At 36.6% G+C, this 18,083-nt stretch overlaps 1 protein-coding gene across 2 annotated transcripts in view; it reads right to left on the reverse strand.

Annotated features, from left to right (window-relative positions):
• Positions 1–15,290, reverse strand: part of LOC129437229 (phosphofurin acidic cluster sorting protein 1) — a 59,604-nt gene extending 44,314 nt beyond the window's left edge. For both annotated transcript variants that reach the window (XM_055195413.2, XM_055195412.2), the window contains exon 1: positions 14,864–15,290. In XM_055195413.2, the coding sequence (XP_055051388.1) occupies positions 14,864–15,012 (149 nt within the window). In that variant the 5' untranslated portion in view covers positions 15,013–15,290. The remainder of the gene's footprint in view (positions 1–14,863) is intronic.
• Between the last annotated feature and the right edge of the window lie 2,793 nt (positions 15,291–18,083).

Consider the following 18,083-nt stretch of genomic DNA (forward strand, 5'->3'; position numbering starts at 1 on the left):
GTAAACATCACTTTACTTTAAAAATCAGCTTATTTCAACTCCACATCTAATTTGGCACAAAAATATTTGGCATATTTTTACCAATATGTCTTTGATCAATTTTTTGTAATGTCATTTTTGTAATGTTACATAGTAAAAATTAAAATGTAAAGAACATACAACGTGTTACTTTTGCTCCATAATGAAATTCCATCCATGCTTGGTAGCATGCTAAAATTTTGCATGTAAACAGCATGTCAAATGGTACCCTGATGACATAATTTCCAATGGATTTTACAGTCTCTGTAGTATTGGGACTAATATTCCTAACACTGGGGAAAAGGAAATTTCTTCACTTAAAGTTTCAAAATTATGATGATTAATGTGATGACGAGCTGCCATAGCGTTTCATAAATATATGAATCCAATAGTTCAGTAATAAATTTTGTTAGATACAAATCACTTGCATGTAAACCAAACAGAACATGATCAAATGAAATGAAAAATGCAACTTTATGATATGGAATATTCCCGATATTACGTAGTGCCCTTCAACATAAGTCCACATTAAGAGTGAAATTTCCCACACAGCCATGACTTTATCCATCAAATCACAAAAACATTATGCAACTGCTAGTTAAACAACGATCACTTTAATAAGATGAAACTGAGACCAGCTGTGATACTCTCACCCAATGACACACACACACACATACATACATACTCGCTGGCATCTCGCCTCTCATTAAAACAATTAGCTGCTAATGGTGTAAAGACCGTTAATCTTGTTTAGAGAAAGAAACACAAGAGAGAAAGAGAGGGAGAGAATATTTGGATAGCTGTATCCAAAATCACCCCTTATCCTCTATATACGGTTTCATCAGACACACACACACGTTGTCACGATTACGCCTCTGTGTTTCTTTATTCGTCTGGCTAGTGACTAAACTGACCTCTGAAAGAAACACCTTGTCAAAAATAAATGTTTCTGTCAGCTGGGATAGAAGTTACACAAAGGTGGGTCAAAAGTAACGCAACAGAACAAGACAGAATTTTGTGCTACACTTATTTTTAGTAAATATTCATGACTATGACCTTGTTAAAGGCGTGGCGCATAATTTTTGAAAATCAATACACATACACACTTGTAGCCAATCAGCAATAAGGGGCGTGTAAGAAAAAAATTATCGCTTTAGGAATTTACTTACCATGGTCGAAAACAGCTCTCTGAAACGATGATGAAATAATATGATATTGTCAGCTTTGTCGAGGGTTGAGTGCGAAACATGCTTTCATAGTTTGGAATGCAAATATAGTCAGGGCTTTAAAAATAATCACTTTGTTAAATTTTTTCACCCCGGTTCTCCCCTAACTTGAGCTCAGTATAGTAGATAATAGACTTTATATTAGCTATTATTTGAATTGAGGTAATTTACTGGTTATTTATTTTATTTGTTAATAATCTACACTAGAGGATCTCTGTTGTTATTGATTCTTTGCAGAAGTCAACCAGAAGTTTGGGCCACAAAAGCTGTTTGTTTGTGTTGTTGCCGCTTAAACCATCTATATAGTGCACTATAGAACTAATTTCCTAAATTCGTTCACTCTTTTACTCACAATGCGCTCTGCTGTTAAGTGTACATATTGTTAGAGAGAGAGCTATGAAGGAGGATATTTTGAAGAATTCGCTTCCATAGTATTTCTTTTTTTATTTATACAGGTTTGTAACAACACGAAAGTGGGTAAATGATGACTAAATTTTTATTTTTGGGTGAACTATCCCTTTAACACTGATGTTAATTTAAAGTAATCCTTGTGTTTATGACTAAACTGCGACATTACTCCCCATACATATTACGTCAGTGTCCAATATCACTTAATCATCTTCGTTTACTTATTCCCCATATAGTGGACTCAAATGCCATTCTCTATATAGGGAATAGTAAAGTAGCGAACAAACAAGCAATCAGTTTTGGACACAGCAACTGTGTTTGCTTTGCAGTGATGATGTACACAGGTGTTCACATCACAGCCATTACTATATTGAGTATTACAGCTGAGACACTGTATTGACCAATCAGCAGCCATGACAAGGACAACAGATGTGATTCTGGTTTATTTTCAGTATCTTACAAGAGAAGTACAGCAACATGAATGATCCTAATGAATATTCCTATGCAATAATATGAGAATGTACATGTTATTCAATTTATTATTCTGTTATTACTCTGTCTTTTGTAACTTTTGTTCATCTCATTAATTGAAATTCACCTTGTTTTGCACTATTTGCTTTGAATGCAGCTGATCTGCCAATACAGTGGCAATGTATCATCCAATTTGTGATGCCTATAAAACACATTGAAACTAAGACACAGTGAGAGAAAAAAAAGAAAGAGAGAGTGAGAGAAAGACCTTGTGCTCTCCTCTGCCACAAAATGAGCAGATATCCTGTTGCTCAAATTTGCTGGCAGTAAAGAATGCATCCCTGTTGCTCAATTTCAACACCAGCTGAGGCATGTCTAAGAAAAGAGGGTGTAGAGAACAACAGTTGCGCCTCATGCTGTAGATACATACACATGAACACATACACGTATGACCCAAGATGTGAAACTTGTTATGCTACAGCACGTTTTCAAATGGCATCATAACTGAATGCCCATTTAACTGATCATAATACATCCCTACTTTACAGTGATTTGGATGTCATAATCTCAAGCCATTTCCTGTGACTCACAAACCCGGAGGCAAACATAAGGTTGATGAGAGTCAATTACTTATTCTCACACATGCATAAACATGGAGTCATCAGAATGTGAGATTTGTACGCCAATTAGCTTTTGGTGCTTCGCCATTCTTCAGGTCTTTGTGCATGGTCCAAAACGGTTATACCCAGGGTGCCATTTGCTGGGGGATAGGGGAATTGATCCTGGTTTATCCTGGAATTCATACTGGTTTATTGCCCACCCCTACACTCTAAAAACAAACAGTGCTAAATAGCACTAAAAGTGGTTCACTGGCTGTAATCATAGGGGAACCATTTTAAGTACCATATAGCACCTATGTAGTACCCGTGTAGCACCTGTGTAGAATATAGTGTTTTTTAAACCATAAACCATGCAAACACATTGTATAATACAAAATACACAAAATAACTTTGTTTTTTAGCAACGAAATAGGTTCTCTTTAAAACTAAAGCATAATTTATGGTTCCGCATAGAACCTAAGGTGTAAGCTGTGCTTAGCTCTGGCCAGACGTGCATCTCTATAGAAATGCGCCAAAGCGTCCGTTCCACATGGCCCTCAAGAGCTGTGATTGTTCCGCTAAAACCCCTCCAGTCAGGTCAAAAAAAAATCAGTGCCCCATTACATCATGCAACGCGGTCTATTTACTGTACCTCCATAACTGCTGATGCTTCTCCAACATTAAGCTGCTTCTTTGGCTTTGCCTTGATTCAGTGTATAAACCATGACATGCCGGTGTGGACATTGCCTACTAGCTATCCGCATGTGTAAGTCAACGTGAACAATGATGCAGAAGTATGAATGAAAGCTGACGTGTAGCCTACAGCATGAAGGCTACGCAGTAGGTCCTCCGCAGAACTATTATGAGCCCTTAAAACACCAGGCAGAATAAAACAGATTTGTCTGGGATCTCTGTCTTGGTAGAAAAAAAGTCTTTAGCCTTCTGTGTCCTGTCTCGCTGTAATGAAACCACCTTTAAGAACTAAACCTTTTCGATTAAAGGCTTTCTTGCCATTCTGGTTTGGTTTTCAGGTTTTACTGTTTTACTCCAGAAGTAGAAACTTCTTGATTTTGATTGAGATCATATTAATGTCCAACAGGCAGATAGGACATAATCTGTCAGTGGAATAGTGCCATGATCAAATATATGGACAGCTACAGAGCAACTTATAATAAGCCTGCAGCTGCTGTCTATTCTTCCTGTTGGATGACCACTACAAGCAGAATCACAAGACATACACAAATGAAAGGACACTACTCTCACAACTTCGTTTACAAATTTCGGTCCTTTTTGAAATGTTGCTGTGTGAAGGAAAACTGAACCAGAAGGAACGCAATAATGAAACAATTAAATCCCTGTTTCACAACAAAGCAAACGGTCTACAAGTCTGTAAACACCGTTAGACATTATCAGCCAACCACCACAGTCGTATGCTTTATAAATGATGAGAAGAATACACTGAAAAAAGAACCTAAACATATACCTGCGAGTTTGATTATAATGACATATAATGATATATACACCCTGTATTATAGCACACACAAACTTTAGGCACTTGCTTAAGTGGGGATGTTTTATGAGCTAAGAGAGAGATTGGCGAAAAGCTTTTTATAATAGTTAAACATCTCATATTCAATACTATTTTGTTGGTTATTCTTTATTAAGCATGTATGCATTGATGTACTGTATCGAGTCATTACAACAAAATTAAATGTATGAAATACACCAAATAGGAACTGTGCAGGACATTATATGCACAAGTGCATTAAGTAGTGTTTCTATAGCAATACTAGGGCTGCTGGACAACAATCAATATCAATCAATTTTGCCGTATATTTTTTCAATAACAGTTATATGGTTTCTAAACACATTTCCAATATACATTACAGCGTCCCGTGGCCGTTTACCTGTCATGTCTAAAAACGCATGTTAAACGTGGCTCAAGGCGCATCTTCTTTCCAAAGCGTGCTCCCGTGGCGTCATTCGTAGCTAAGCAACCATGAGCCGTGCTCTATGGGATGGGGAGGAAAATGGAATGCCTGATTGGATTTGAATCGCTCATCTCTAGCAAATTATATCAGTGTCACCATGCGATCAATTCATCTGGTTACGACTTTGCCCAGAGAAGAGCTGTCACTCAGAAGCACGAGAAGGATGTGCAGGGTTAGTTCGCATCAAGTCACAGCTTCCAATGGTGACACCTTATAGGGAGAGAGAACGGGCAATGTAATGCACACAAACTGAATTACGCATGAGAAAAACAGGTTTAAGCCATCAGTTGTCCATGTTAGATAAGGGGTAGGATGAGAAACTTGCAAAAGATAAACGTATGTACGCAGCTATGACACTCATCTCGGTATGAGTATAATATGTATATAATGTATTATGCTTATATCTAATATATCATTATGTAGCCTGCTATGCAATTACAAATAGAACTTTAATATTCATTTTCCTGTCCAACTATCTATGTAACATTAAATAGCCTACTACCATTCAAAAGTTTTAGAGTCACTTAGGCTATTTATTAATATATTTCCACATATTACTACTATAATAGCAAATTTATCAAAACTATGGAACTATATATGTCAATACTGTGAATATTAGTCCAACCCTAAACAATAGCATTTTGTATTTCAGCTTTAAACGTTTACCGGTGAGGAGAACCAATATGCGTCATTGAGCCAATAATCGTTGTGTATCAACTGTGTATTACATTGTGAGGTTTCTTAAAGTAATGTAAATAATTTATGTATCTAAAAACAGGAGCAGTTAATTAAGACATATTAAGGCATATAAGTCTTCATAGCCGGGGTAAGTTTAGACTTACTGCACAGTATATTAATCATGTCAGTTACATTACTAATTTTAGAAATGAGTACAATATTTTATAGCAATAGGAAAAACAAAGGCCAGAATCTGTACTGAAGAAATAAGCATACTGTACTTGAGTCTGTAATATCAAGAGTCAGACCTTGATGTTCTGAAGGATTGAAGACATGCAGCTGATGTTTTACTGTGTTAGTGGGTCAGTGTGTCGCGGACCAAGAATAATGTGAGTGAATGTCTAAAATTAATGTATTTTTTACTAAAAACCAAGTGAACACATGTATTACACAAAATAACATTCTTTTTAGTAACGTACTAGGGGCTCTTTAACTGGCACAGCCCTTTTTGAGTGGGGGGGTGAAAAGGTGACCCCTTCAAATTAATATATCTCTGGCTTTTTGTTCTAGAAGCCTAATTTTGGTCTTAAAGTTTTGTACGGAAGTGTCTGGAGGTGAAAATATTAAATAAGAAAAAATTGTTATAGCAGTTTAAATTTATTGTAATAAATAAAAATAATGCAATATAGTATTATTTTATACATAAAATTATCAAATAAATTTGTTTTGTGTTGGTTTGCTGCGTGCACACTCTTGTTTATTTAATAACTTAGTCACTGCATTATTATTACTGTTAAAAGGTTTTGAAATATGAAAACTAGAGTCTTCAAACAATATATAGTTTGTCATGATAGATTAACATTTACATAAAAAAAATACTGAAGTAAACTCGAGTGTCCCGCTCACGAGACAGTGCCAATTAACAGGTTTATCCCTTGATACATACGATGTAGCATTTGTTTGTATCGCATTTACAATGATGTCACGACAGTAGAGGTGGCACCACTATAACGACAAGTCTATAATTCCACCATCTTTGAAGTGGTACTAAGAGCCGAACTGAAACAAGTCGTGCCGAGCCTAGTTGTACTGCTATTAATCTGCTCTATCCTTCTCATGCCACTTTAAAATGTGAATATTTAATACAACCATAGTAAGCATTGATTTGTGGGTTTAACCATGTAAAAATTCATTGAAGACAGCAAATTTCTTTAAGTATTTTCCAACAACAACAATATAAAGGTAAACTGGTGAATGACTGCATCACATATAGCTTGTTTACTGGAGGGTTTGTAGGGTACTTTTCTAAAGGTGTCTTGAAACAGTGTGGGGTTTTTTACGTCCATCCCCCAAAAATGTATAAATTCCCCCCATACGAGTCACCTAAGGGGGAGTACCTTATTTTCAGAAATGATTTTCAGTCCCCATCCGTAGAATGCTCTGTAAGCTTCTCTGATCTAGCAACATTAGCTAAGAAGAACTGAGCCCAGTAAGGCCAGTTTGGCTTTTCCAGCAATGAACTTGTGACATATTTGTTTCCAATATTAGGATTATCATACCTAGCTGTCATTCATAAACATACACTTACAGACTAAGACATTTGGTATATGAATGAACGGTGCAGCTGAGTGGCCCACGTGTGCGCATTAAGTCTATAATAAGCTTTGGGAATTCAGTATGTCAGTAGTTTTGTGGCTCAGGCATTGAGTCACATGACTACTAACATGCTAAACGCTGTTGTGACACTGCGCATATGTAACAGCAGTGATTAACTGTGTCAGTATCTCACTGTCCCAGTAGGTCACTGCTGAAGGGTTAATGCTGACTGCATGAGGGGTGGAATTACAGTGTTACCACGGCCATCAACAGGATAAACCAAGAATCTATATGCTTCAGTTCTGTGTTGAAGTCTTGCGTGAATAATTCATATCAAAGATATCAGGGCTGCACACTTATAATTTTCATATAATTCATCTAATACATCACAATCATTCATTTTAATGACTAAAACGTACACTAAAATACTTATTTTGAGTGTTCCTGCTCAACTAGTAGAGCATTGCGCTAGCAATGCCAAGATCAACCACAAAAAAGCACCATGTACTGTAAGTCACTCTAAATGAAAAATGCATATGCCGAATGCATAAATGCAAGTGTAAGAAATGTACAAAATAAGCCAAATATCATGCTCCCAAATTATTTTATCGCTGTTTTATAGATTGTAAATCAAGTGCTTGAATATTTGCAAAGCAGATAAACAATTAGAATTCCAAATACACAAAAAGGTGACACATAATGAATCTTTAGCCTTTATGTTTATAAACAGTTTCAGCAGTAGCAACATAAACTTCCTGTAAATTTTGCAAAAAATCAATAAGTTGTTGATTTCTGAAGTAGATTACCTTAGTTCAAATCATAGCTTAATCGTATCAAAAACTACACTGAGCTAATGTCACTGTGTAAAATGGGTACCATATAATGTATAATCTATATAATGTATAATGTTAACTACAGATTGGCCACCAAACTTCCCTTCACATAGTGGTGATCCATGACCGCAGTCTCCCCTCATCTTTAGAAAACCAAAACATTGTTATATTCGACGATATATTTTTCGATAGAGTTCAGTTTATCCACTAACCAGACCATTAAACAAACAGAGACCAGAAGTTAAGTTTTGTCCAGACACGTTCAGACAACGCGCGTGCGTCCAATCAAACCGTCTATAGACCTCCACAATCAAAAGTCAAACAAAAACTGCAGAAACAGGATCAAAACCAACACATTAAAAATTCAATGCATGACATTTCCGTAAAATCAAACATTGCTACAATGCAACTGTTGTGAAATATTCAAGTATGTGCTTGTCTGAAAACTATCCAACAAAGAGCCTTATGTGTGCCTCTAACTGGCTCCAAGGAAAATAGGATAATCCTAAACTCAAGAGACAAAGAAAAGAGAGTGGCAAAATGGGGAAGTCCATTTTAATAGACTCTAGATTAGATAGGGCTTACTTAAAGATAATGGCATCTCAGGGCCAAAAACTGAAGCACAGGAAACAACATGCTCAAAAACAGAAAATCCAGGTGAAAGCATAAGAACATTTCTATGGATGCACCAAAATTTCGCCTGCCCAAAATGGTGTTATCGAGAAAAAAAAATAGACAAAAAATAAATGTTACCACAGCGGTACACAGCAAAGTGCAATCGTGACAGCAGTGTGCATATCCTTAAAATGACACACAAGATCTGTGTGATGCTACACTGCCCTTGATCGTGTTTTAATAAGTCTCTAGCATCAGAGATCATACGCATTTACTCACATTTTGTAAGTCCTCCTCTGAAAGCAAAAGGCTATCACATACAGTTGTTAATGTCGATTGGGTTTGTCAATAACTGATGATGAAGTACACAGTTTTCAGTAACTCATGCTGGACTGTTATCGGCAGGTGATGACATCACTGAAGCCCATTTAAGGCCTGTTGACAGCAGGACAGAGACTCACTGCCATGCTGTGTCTTGCCTGTTGTTTTCATTAAAATTATTGTGTGCATCTTATATAACGTAGCATTATAGGGATGGTTCACCAAAAAAGTCATTATTCAAACTCATGTTGTTGCTAACCTGTATAATATTTTTGTTCTGATATTTTTGTTGAAGATATTTTGAGGAATGTTTGTAACATTCCTCAAAATATCTTCCTTTGTGTTCAGCAAAACAATATAAATGTGTACAGGTTTGAAACAACATGAGATCGAGTAAATGATGACAAAAATTCCGTTTTTGGGTGAACAAATATTTTGGTTGTTTGCACCATAATACTTAATTCTGTGTAACTGAAATCTGTTGTACACAAACATGGACAATTACACTGCTTCATGTTCAAAGAAAAATATTTGGTTGTTATATTTATTGGTTTTTCCTAACCCCAAAATAGCTGGAAGAAATCTGAAAAAAAGACAAACCAAAGCTCGGATCTTGGAAGGTTAAAGAGCACCAATGGTCCGATTCACGATTTTACATTTCCTTTGGTGTGTATTAGTACATGTTAACCAGTGTTGGGAAAGTTACTTCCAAAGTGTAATACATTATATATTACAAATTACTGCCATTTGAAAGTAATTAGTTACATTACAATATTACTGTATCTGAACTGTAATGAGTTGCACTACTTTTGAGTTACTTTCATCAAAATAACAGAAGTATGACTAGGCATTATAAAATGTTAAAATGTAGTTTATTGCTGCTTATAAATCTAGAAGTTATGTGTTGGCCCAACAGTGAAGACTTATGGCAAAATACAGTAACAATCACTGTTAGAATCATAAATATAGACAAATGATCTGGTAAAAGTCTGGTAAATTATGGTACACATACCAAACACAATAGAGCTAGAGCCCACTATAATGCAACCTATAGACTAATAACATGGCAAGACACACCTCTTTTCATTTCTTTTCTTTAATTCACTTTTAATTCAGATTCACAGCACAAACCTGTCATGCACTGGGTTGACACAACTTATCAAAAAGTGCTATTGGAGGATCAGGCCTCAAGGAATACAGCTCATTTCAGTACAATATAAGGATTACATGTAGGCTGACATATAATTGCTTAATAAAACACAGACAAACAGAGGAACGCTGCTTTTTGCCAAACAATGAATATAGGTTCCCATACAAAGGCTGGTAAAAACTTTAAACAGTGATGTTTAAATGTACTATTTAGATGTTTAAGTCTACACTAATGTTACATTGTAGTTTAGGTTGCTGTTTGTAATTAAACTGTAGATAACATAGGAGTAGCCTAGCAATCTATTATGTATATGGACTGTAACCATAGCAACGTTAGCTTACCTTGTCGTTGGTGCTGTTAATATGGATTTTAGTGTCAAGCTTTTTAAAAGTCTCTTTACTTCTGAGGTTCAAGCAACACAGGAGACCGATAGAAACTTTCTGTTGCTTTTACTAAGTGCTCTCACTCTCAGAATTATGCGTGTGCTGCGCTACCGGACCTGATTGCGGCCACTTTAGTCAATGTTTGTACAGCCGCGGACTACCCAGATTCGGCTCTTTTTAAGAAACGTGTCTATACTTGACGCGCACCGCATCCAAATCGCAGTTCAAATACAAAATGAAAGTAAAAATGAACATGCTGCATACATCACCCGGAAACTGAAATACGAACGTTATTTTACCCGCAGCTTTTTCCTGTTTGGATGCTGGCCGCGCGCATTGGTCAAAAATAAAAATAACACAGCCTTTTTTGAAATGCATTGTTGTAACGCGCTCGTTTCTAAGACTGTAACAAGTAAAATATTACCAATTTTTTATCAGTAATGCGTTATATTACTGCGTTACAGCAAAAACAAATATATTACTGTAATATATTTTGTAATGCGTTACTCCCAACACTGACGATATGCAAAAGGTACAAACCCTAAGTAAACAATGAAGCGAGTTATCGTCTCAAACGTAAAACTCTTTTCTTGGACTACAACAAACACACAAATTGTAGGCAACAGTTTACTTCCTGGGATTGGTGATTTAGTAAAGACCAACATTTTCATAATTCCTTCCTCTTCGGACTCACAGCCTGTAAGTTAACTTCTGCTAGCACTGCATTGTGCATGAATCTTTCAAACATGGTAAGGAGTGTCATATTTCCGGCTGATGTCAGAGGTATTCACCAATCACAATGTACAGATTAGCTGGCCAATCAGGGACACAGAGCTTTTTAAATCTGTGCGTTTCAGGAAGAGAGTGAAATCTGCATCTACAAAAATATACCGTGTGTGGAAAATAATGTGTTTTATTAACAATAAACCATGCAACACATTGTATTATACCAAATACACATAATATTGTTGTTTTTTAGCAATGAAATAGGTGCTCTTTAAACAAGGCTGCTGAGTTGCTGCATTAGTTTACTTTTAAAAAAGTTTGATTCTTTAATTGGTTGGCTGTTATTGGTTTGCAGTCAAACTCAAATTACATTTACTAAATAAATTGTAATTCTTTTTACAACTCAAAAATGAATGTCTAATATTAATACAATTATACAAAAACGTATAAACTTATAAAAAATATTTGTATAAGTCATTTTCGGTTTTCTGCCAAGTGCATCCATGAATTTTCGGTATCGGTTTCAGCACCAACAATTTTCATTTCGGTGCATCACTAGAAATTTCCTTCCCCACCTGATCAGTTTAAAGAGATTAAAGGGTGGAAAAGAATGTCAAGCATCTCATGCTCTATCTTTCTACACGTCAGCCTGGGCACCCAAGTAATCAGAATGTGACTGTCGAAAATTCCCCTATAGTTTCAGTGAATTGAAAGGGTATCTCACATATGCAGGTCTTTTAGAGTGAGCTATCAAAAATGTACAACTTGTAAACACATGCTTTGCTGAAAAAGTAACATGTACGTACACAAATGAACTTTACAAGTAATAGAACTACAAGAGGTTGTGCACTATACGATTTTACCACAGTAAATGGAGTGACTATTTAGCTTATAATTAACACAATAACTTATGTGAATATAACTTTTACATGCAACTTCTAGTCAGATTTTAGACTGAGATTAAATTATTTGTTTAAATCTATGTTTATAGTCACCTGAATAGTGGCCTGAGTTAAAACTATTTATAAGTCTTAAAGTCGGTTAGGGTTAGGTTTCTTTTAAGATGTATATTCATTAAACCCCCTGAACAGCAATGAATCCAACTCTTGTATTCAAACATAGCATCAATTTGACTATTTGACCATAGATGCAAAGATAAGTTCAATTTTCCGCATTGTTTTAAAATCACGTAGCTTTAGAGTGGGTTGTCAAGGAGGCTCGATGCATTGATTGGGTGCCAGACAGTTTCTTATTTTTTCACATCTTGCTGCAGAAGCAATTACCTTCTCACCCTCTATCTATCCCTACCCATACTCTCTCTGTCCTTATCTCTCATCTTCATTCTTTTTCTTTCATGCACAGCTATCAAATCGGGCGAACTGAGCGTGACTCCAACCTCATACTGAAATTGGTTGCAGCGCAAACAAAAGAATGTGACATTGTCAGCCTTCAGACTGCAGAGGGAAACAGATGCAGATGAACAGGAAACAACCAGTTTCTCTTTGCCAAAACACCACATTAAAAGGGGCAGGTTGAATATCTTACAGAATAAAAATTAGTTGCAGACAAAAAATAGCTATTCTGTATTAAGGGTTTTGAGACGTATACAAAGGTTGTAGGTATCAAAGGCGTATGGCCACGGAGGTGCGAATATACTGGCTCAAATGAACTCCTTAAAAATGTGTTTGTTGTTGTTTGTGTTAATGTTGCTGTTGTCACACACTTATCCCCTGCTGGCCTTTGGCAACAGATCACTGATTCAGCTGCCAAAAATGCTCAGCTTTTAACACTGAGAGGTTTTATCTAAATATCACAAAATCGACAGTCATTCAAGAACAAAACAGTACACATTAACACATGATTCACACAAACAAGTACACTCACCTATTAATAGTAGTACTTGCTAAAGCAACCAACACTACTTATAACTTATAGGAGCGACTTCCAGGACAGGGATTAGCTTAAACCAGGACTAGGCCTTAGTTTAATTAGGATATATAGCTAGTTTTTTTTTAAGTTATATTTTTTGGCCATTTTGCCTTTATTTAAACAGTGAAAGATGAGAAGACAAGAAAGTACATGGAGGAGAGAGGGGTATGGAAACGGCAAATGATCACGAGCCGGGAATCGAACTCGAGACGCCAAAAGTGCAAAAACACCACATGTCGGAGCCCTGCCCACTACACCATCGGCTAGCTATAACTAGTTATAACAAACATGCATTGCAAACATTACTTGTATGCATTTTAAGGCAAAACAAATGGCACTGATGTATTTTATGATATGTCAGTTCAAGTTCTTTTCAGTTTGGACAGCTCTTACATTTATTTTAGTCTAGGACTAGTCTAATCCCTGTCTCATATAAATTCATATTAAACTAACTGTGTAATAAACAAGAATAATTATTAAAAAAAACACTTTGGCATGCAGTAAAGTCTTAATCAAGAATAAGTATAACAATAAGTAATATTCATATATTGTAAAATGCTTTACTGCAAATACATTTGTGTTATATAGGTCTCATCTGCCAAGCGCCCACACTGCTTTCTCAAAAGGCATCAGCATCATTAAAAACCCATATCGGTCAACCACTACCCAAGAACATCCTAGCAATGTCCTAGCAACCAAAAACACCATAGCAATGAAACAATACCACCTTGGTAACACCCCCAATACTACTATAGCATTGTTGAAGAAAGTATATCAGTGACAAGCAGAAAGAATCGATTACACATAAACACAGGTGAGCAGAAAATGCTTACATTTACATGCCGTACCAAGAACCTACAACAAAATCAGACACGCAGCACACCCATACCCAGGTGTCCAGTGCTGGCCATTGTAACATCTTTAGCTCTAATTAAATAGCTGGGGTGAGTTACACAGCTATTGTCCCCCTGAATTACACATAAAACAAGATCACATACATTTTTAAAACCAGTCCCAAACAGGATGATAGTCTTGGAAAGAAGAAAGGTATGGTCTTTTCCCAATGTACTACATTTTGGATACAGCCAGCCAAAGGAGAGACATCAAGTCAATCAATATTTTTGTGTATTTTTAGAGTATTGTGTCAATACGAGCAGCAGAATGCATAACACAAGCTGTGTAACACGAATCTATCCCAATCGCTCCGTCAATACACATTTCATACAAATAAACCGATTAGCTTCAATAGGCAGCCATTTCACATGCTTGCTTTCTGTATCCAGGTAACTGATATTAAGTCCAGATGAAAACAAGAGGTTCTGAAGAATACATACATGTTGACCTCATCACATGCATGTGGTCGCCCTACATAGCCACACAGTACAGGACAGTTGCCAATCTAGTAGTAGCAAGCTGAATATAAAGCAACACGAGCCAAAATAATATCCCAGATCACTGTCAGGTTGGAATACAGTGTATTAATCTATAAACGCACTCATTGCCGTTTAATTTTTTTTAACACAGGCCACCAGGCTAGAATTACAAAGCACTAAACGCTATACAGTTACAGTGACAACATCATAAAACAAGGCTGGAATACAATGCATGAATCCATACATGTCTAAACAATTCGTTCCAGGTCTTTGTTAAGAAGTTGCCTTGTGAAAAAAAACTGGCTGCGCACTACTGCGTTTATAAACACATTCCTAATATCCCCTAACACAGATAGATTATGCAGAAATGTTTATTTATTTCACGTAACGTTGGTTGTATTCACTGGTATAGTTCTACTACGATTGACTCATTTACACTGATAAGTGCTAACGTTATAAACCTCGAGCGCCGCGAGATAACCCGCGTGCAATGCATTATCCGGCGTTACAATTGGCTTTTCCCTCCCCGCAGCAGAAGCGCCTTACCTCGGTACGCAGCTTGGGGACGATCGGTCCACTTCCCAGGTGGCGTACAGGTTCATATGCACCGGGCGATTGGAGGTGATCGCCACCGGTTTGGAGGGCTGCGGAGACGGTACGCCTCCAGTCCTCGGGAGCCCTCCTCGCTCCGACATACTGGAGGTACCTTATGTTTAAAAATAGTAAAACAACGGCAAATCAAACGGCCAGTTGTTGAACCACAGATCCGCTACTGCACGAGAATCATCCGTACACGAGAAGCGAGGTTCGCCCAATCTTGGGGTCTGGTAAAGTTGTATGGTTACTCAAAGACTCGCTGCAAATGTTCTTTTAAGTTGCGTTAGTTGTTTATCGGTGCAGGAAGCGGAAATTTCTTTTTTCCCTTGCAGAGTAGCGCCGCGGCCGACGAGCAACGCCTCTTGTGAAAGACGTACACAGTACACCCAACCCTAGCAGAGCGAGAGAGGGCGAGCGAGCGAGCAAGCGAGAGAGAGAGGACAAGAGACGTATTTTCATAGGGCGAACGACAAAATATGTACAGTACTATGTAATGGCTTACTATAAATTTGTGGTATAAGAGACATCCCCGAGGATCATAACAAATTTAAATCTATTTCGGAAATTGTTGTCGTTTATTAACTAAAGTGGCGCAGTTTTATATAAAAATAGTTGCCAGATTTTGCGCACATTTTTAAACTTGCAGAACATTACGTTTGTATTCTGTGCTTTCAATCGCCTTTGTGACGTCATACAGACGACCTTGGGATACCCCCCAATGTTTTTCTCTTGTAAAATGTGTAATCATTACCAGTTACATTCAATCAGAAACTGCCAAAATGTCACATTGGAAAGCTTTGTTTTTACTAGTTTATATCTGATGTCTTTTCAGATTTTATGCTATTTTCAGGAGAATTTTGCAACGTTGCCTACTTCTATATTATATTGCTATACTATTATATTATATAATATTATATATTATATTAAAAAAGGCCTATTCAAAATGAGTGTATAAAAACCATACGACAGAAATACTCGGGTGGCCTGTAGGCTATGCCTCCCCAGAGTTTTTAGATGTGCATCAGATACTACTGTTCTATCCCAAGAGGCAACATATTGTGATGGCTAAAATACGAAGTATTTTATTGAATTCAAAACACTGTCACAGTACTGACCCTTGATGATGGTCTTGACACTTGATGCACACTCTACATCAGTTACACAAAAACATTAAATCAATAAAACAAAAGAATAAAATTAATACAAAATATAAATTAATAAATCCAATAATGCGAATGGTGGGAATCATTCCTTAAATTTAATCAATCATATAGAAATCATGTTATATAATATGCTGTTTTTAACCAATATCACTTCTTATAAATATCATGACACAAATATATGCAAAGACATTCCATTTACACAAACTAACTATTATCGATGGACAGCCCCAAAAATATGTTAACCAAAAGCCATAGTGTAAAAATTATTTTAAAGGAGAAACTAAAAATGATTCTGCTACAGTGTAAAATATATGTCCATGTATCCACAATTTGCATACATATTAGCAATGATGAATCATATAAAACCCACAATAATTAAACAATGCTTTTGTATGGTTATGTGGATATGATTCTGTCAATTACATTATAATGAGCCTGGATTATGGTTAGGTAACATATGACTCGTCTAGCACTGATCCTCAGATAAACCAAAATACATCAGGACAGAGAGGAATGGAAATGGCCTTTGTGTCATAAGCCCTTTCACAGTGATTATAAAGGTGTATAATCTCCATCTGCAGTAATATTGCCAACTACTTTCAGTGTTCATGTACTTTATTTTTGGGGTTTTCAAACTTTATGATGCCGAGGACCCCCAAATATGACGAACATCGAACCAGAGACAACATTTAAACAGTTTTAATTGGGTTAAGAAGAAAATGTTCAGACTGATGGTGAGTGTTCCAAAGCCCTCTTTTCAGATTAAAGTATATTTAGCCTGGATATCACAGAAGTGGCTTCAAGTCCTGTTTGTAGTTGATGACCTATTGTGCCATGTCATCTGCTAGTGTTGGTCCACTGTGTTTAATCAATTCCAAAGTCAACACAGCCCTATACTTGAAGAATTTAGAGTACTTCATGCTTCAGCCTGCTGAAAGGCTATGTGGAGATGTCAATTTCCTTTTAGGACTACAGTAGCAAAAATCAAACTACTACTAACTGATTTTCTGACCATGATATTATCTTGCTCAATTGACCAGCCAACTCCAATGCTGACCTGAACTCCATAGAGGATCTAGGGTGTTGGGTGTATTGTCAAAGGGAAGATGGGAAACACCTGAACCAACAATACAGACAAGCTAAAGGCCTCAGCAGTGCCACAGGATGATTACTCTCTATGCCACACTGCACTGAAGTAAACAATGCTTAAGGAGCCTCGACCAATACAGAGTGCATAAATGTACATACTTTTCAGAACTTGAACATTTCTGTCTTTTAAATTCTTCTTGATTGACCTTGAGGAAATATGTTGAGAAACTGGATATTTGACTTTCATGAACTAAGCCATAATTATCAAAATGAAAACAAAGGTATGAAATTTCACTTTATATGAATAAAAACAGAATATGTGAACGCATATACAGCAGCGCAAAATGTACACTGCAAAAATATATAAAATCAACATATATTTTTGTGTTACTTTTAAGTTATGTCAATTTATCATAAAAATAGTGGGTTAAATTGACTTGCATAACCAATTAGTTTTAATTTCATGCAGAATTTTTTTATGCGTATGTATGGAATACCCAGATGACCTAGTGCATAGTTTTACATTTTCAATACTTTCTTGCGTAAAACTTGGTCAAAATTTGCTAGTGTCAAGTGGCAGTGCAAACGTTTGGTCTGGAAACTATCACACATCAGGGGACCCTGTCAGTCTACCACCTGCTGGACAAAACTTTTTACTGCAGACCTGCATATCTTCAGCTGTGGACACAAACATCAAACGTCATCTGCATGTTCATTTACGCCGTGCAGACAGAGCAAGAATAGCAGATAAACAGCAACTACCTAACATTTCTTCTAAACCGACTATGAAGTTCTCACCATTGAATGACACAATGTAATCCAATAACATTATCTTCATGCATTTTGGAAATGTAGCTTTAAATGGTGATTTGCAGGGGGATCTTATGCCTTGAATGCGATCAATAATTAGTTGTCAA

Source organism: Misgurnus anguillicaudatus, chromosome 21, assembly GCF_027580225.2.
Source record: "Misgurnus anguillicaudatus chromosome 21, ASM2758022v2, whole genome shotgun sequence".
NCBI classification, from domain to species: domain Eukaryota; kingdom Metazoa; phylum Chordata; class Actinopteri; order Cypriniformes; family Cobitidae; genus Misgurnus; species Misgurnus anguillicaudatus.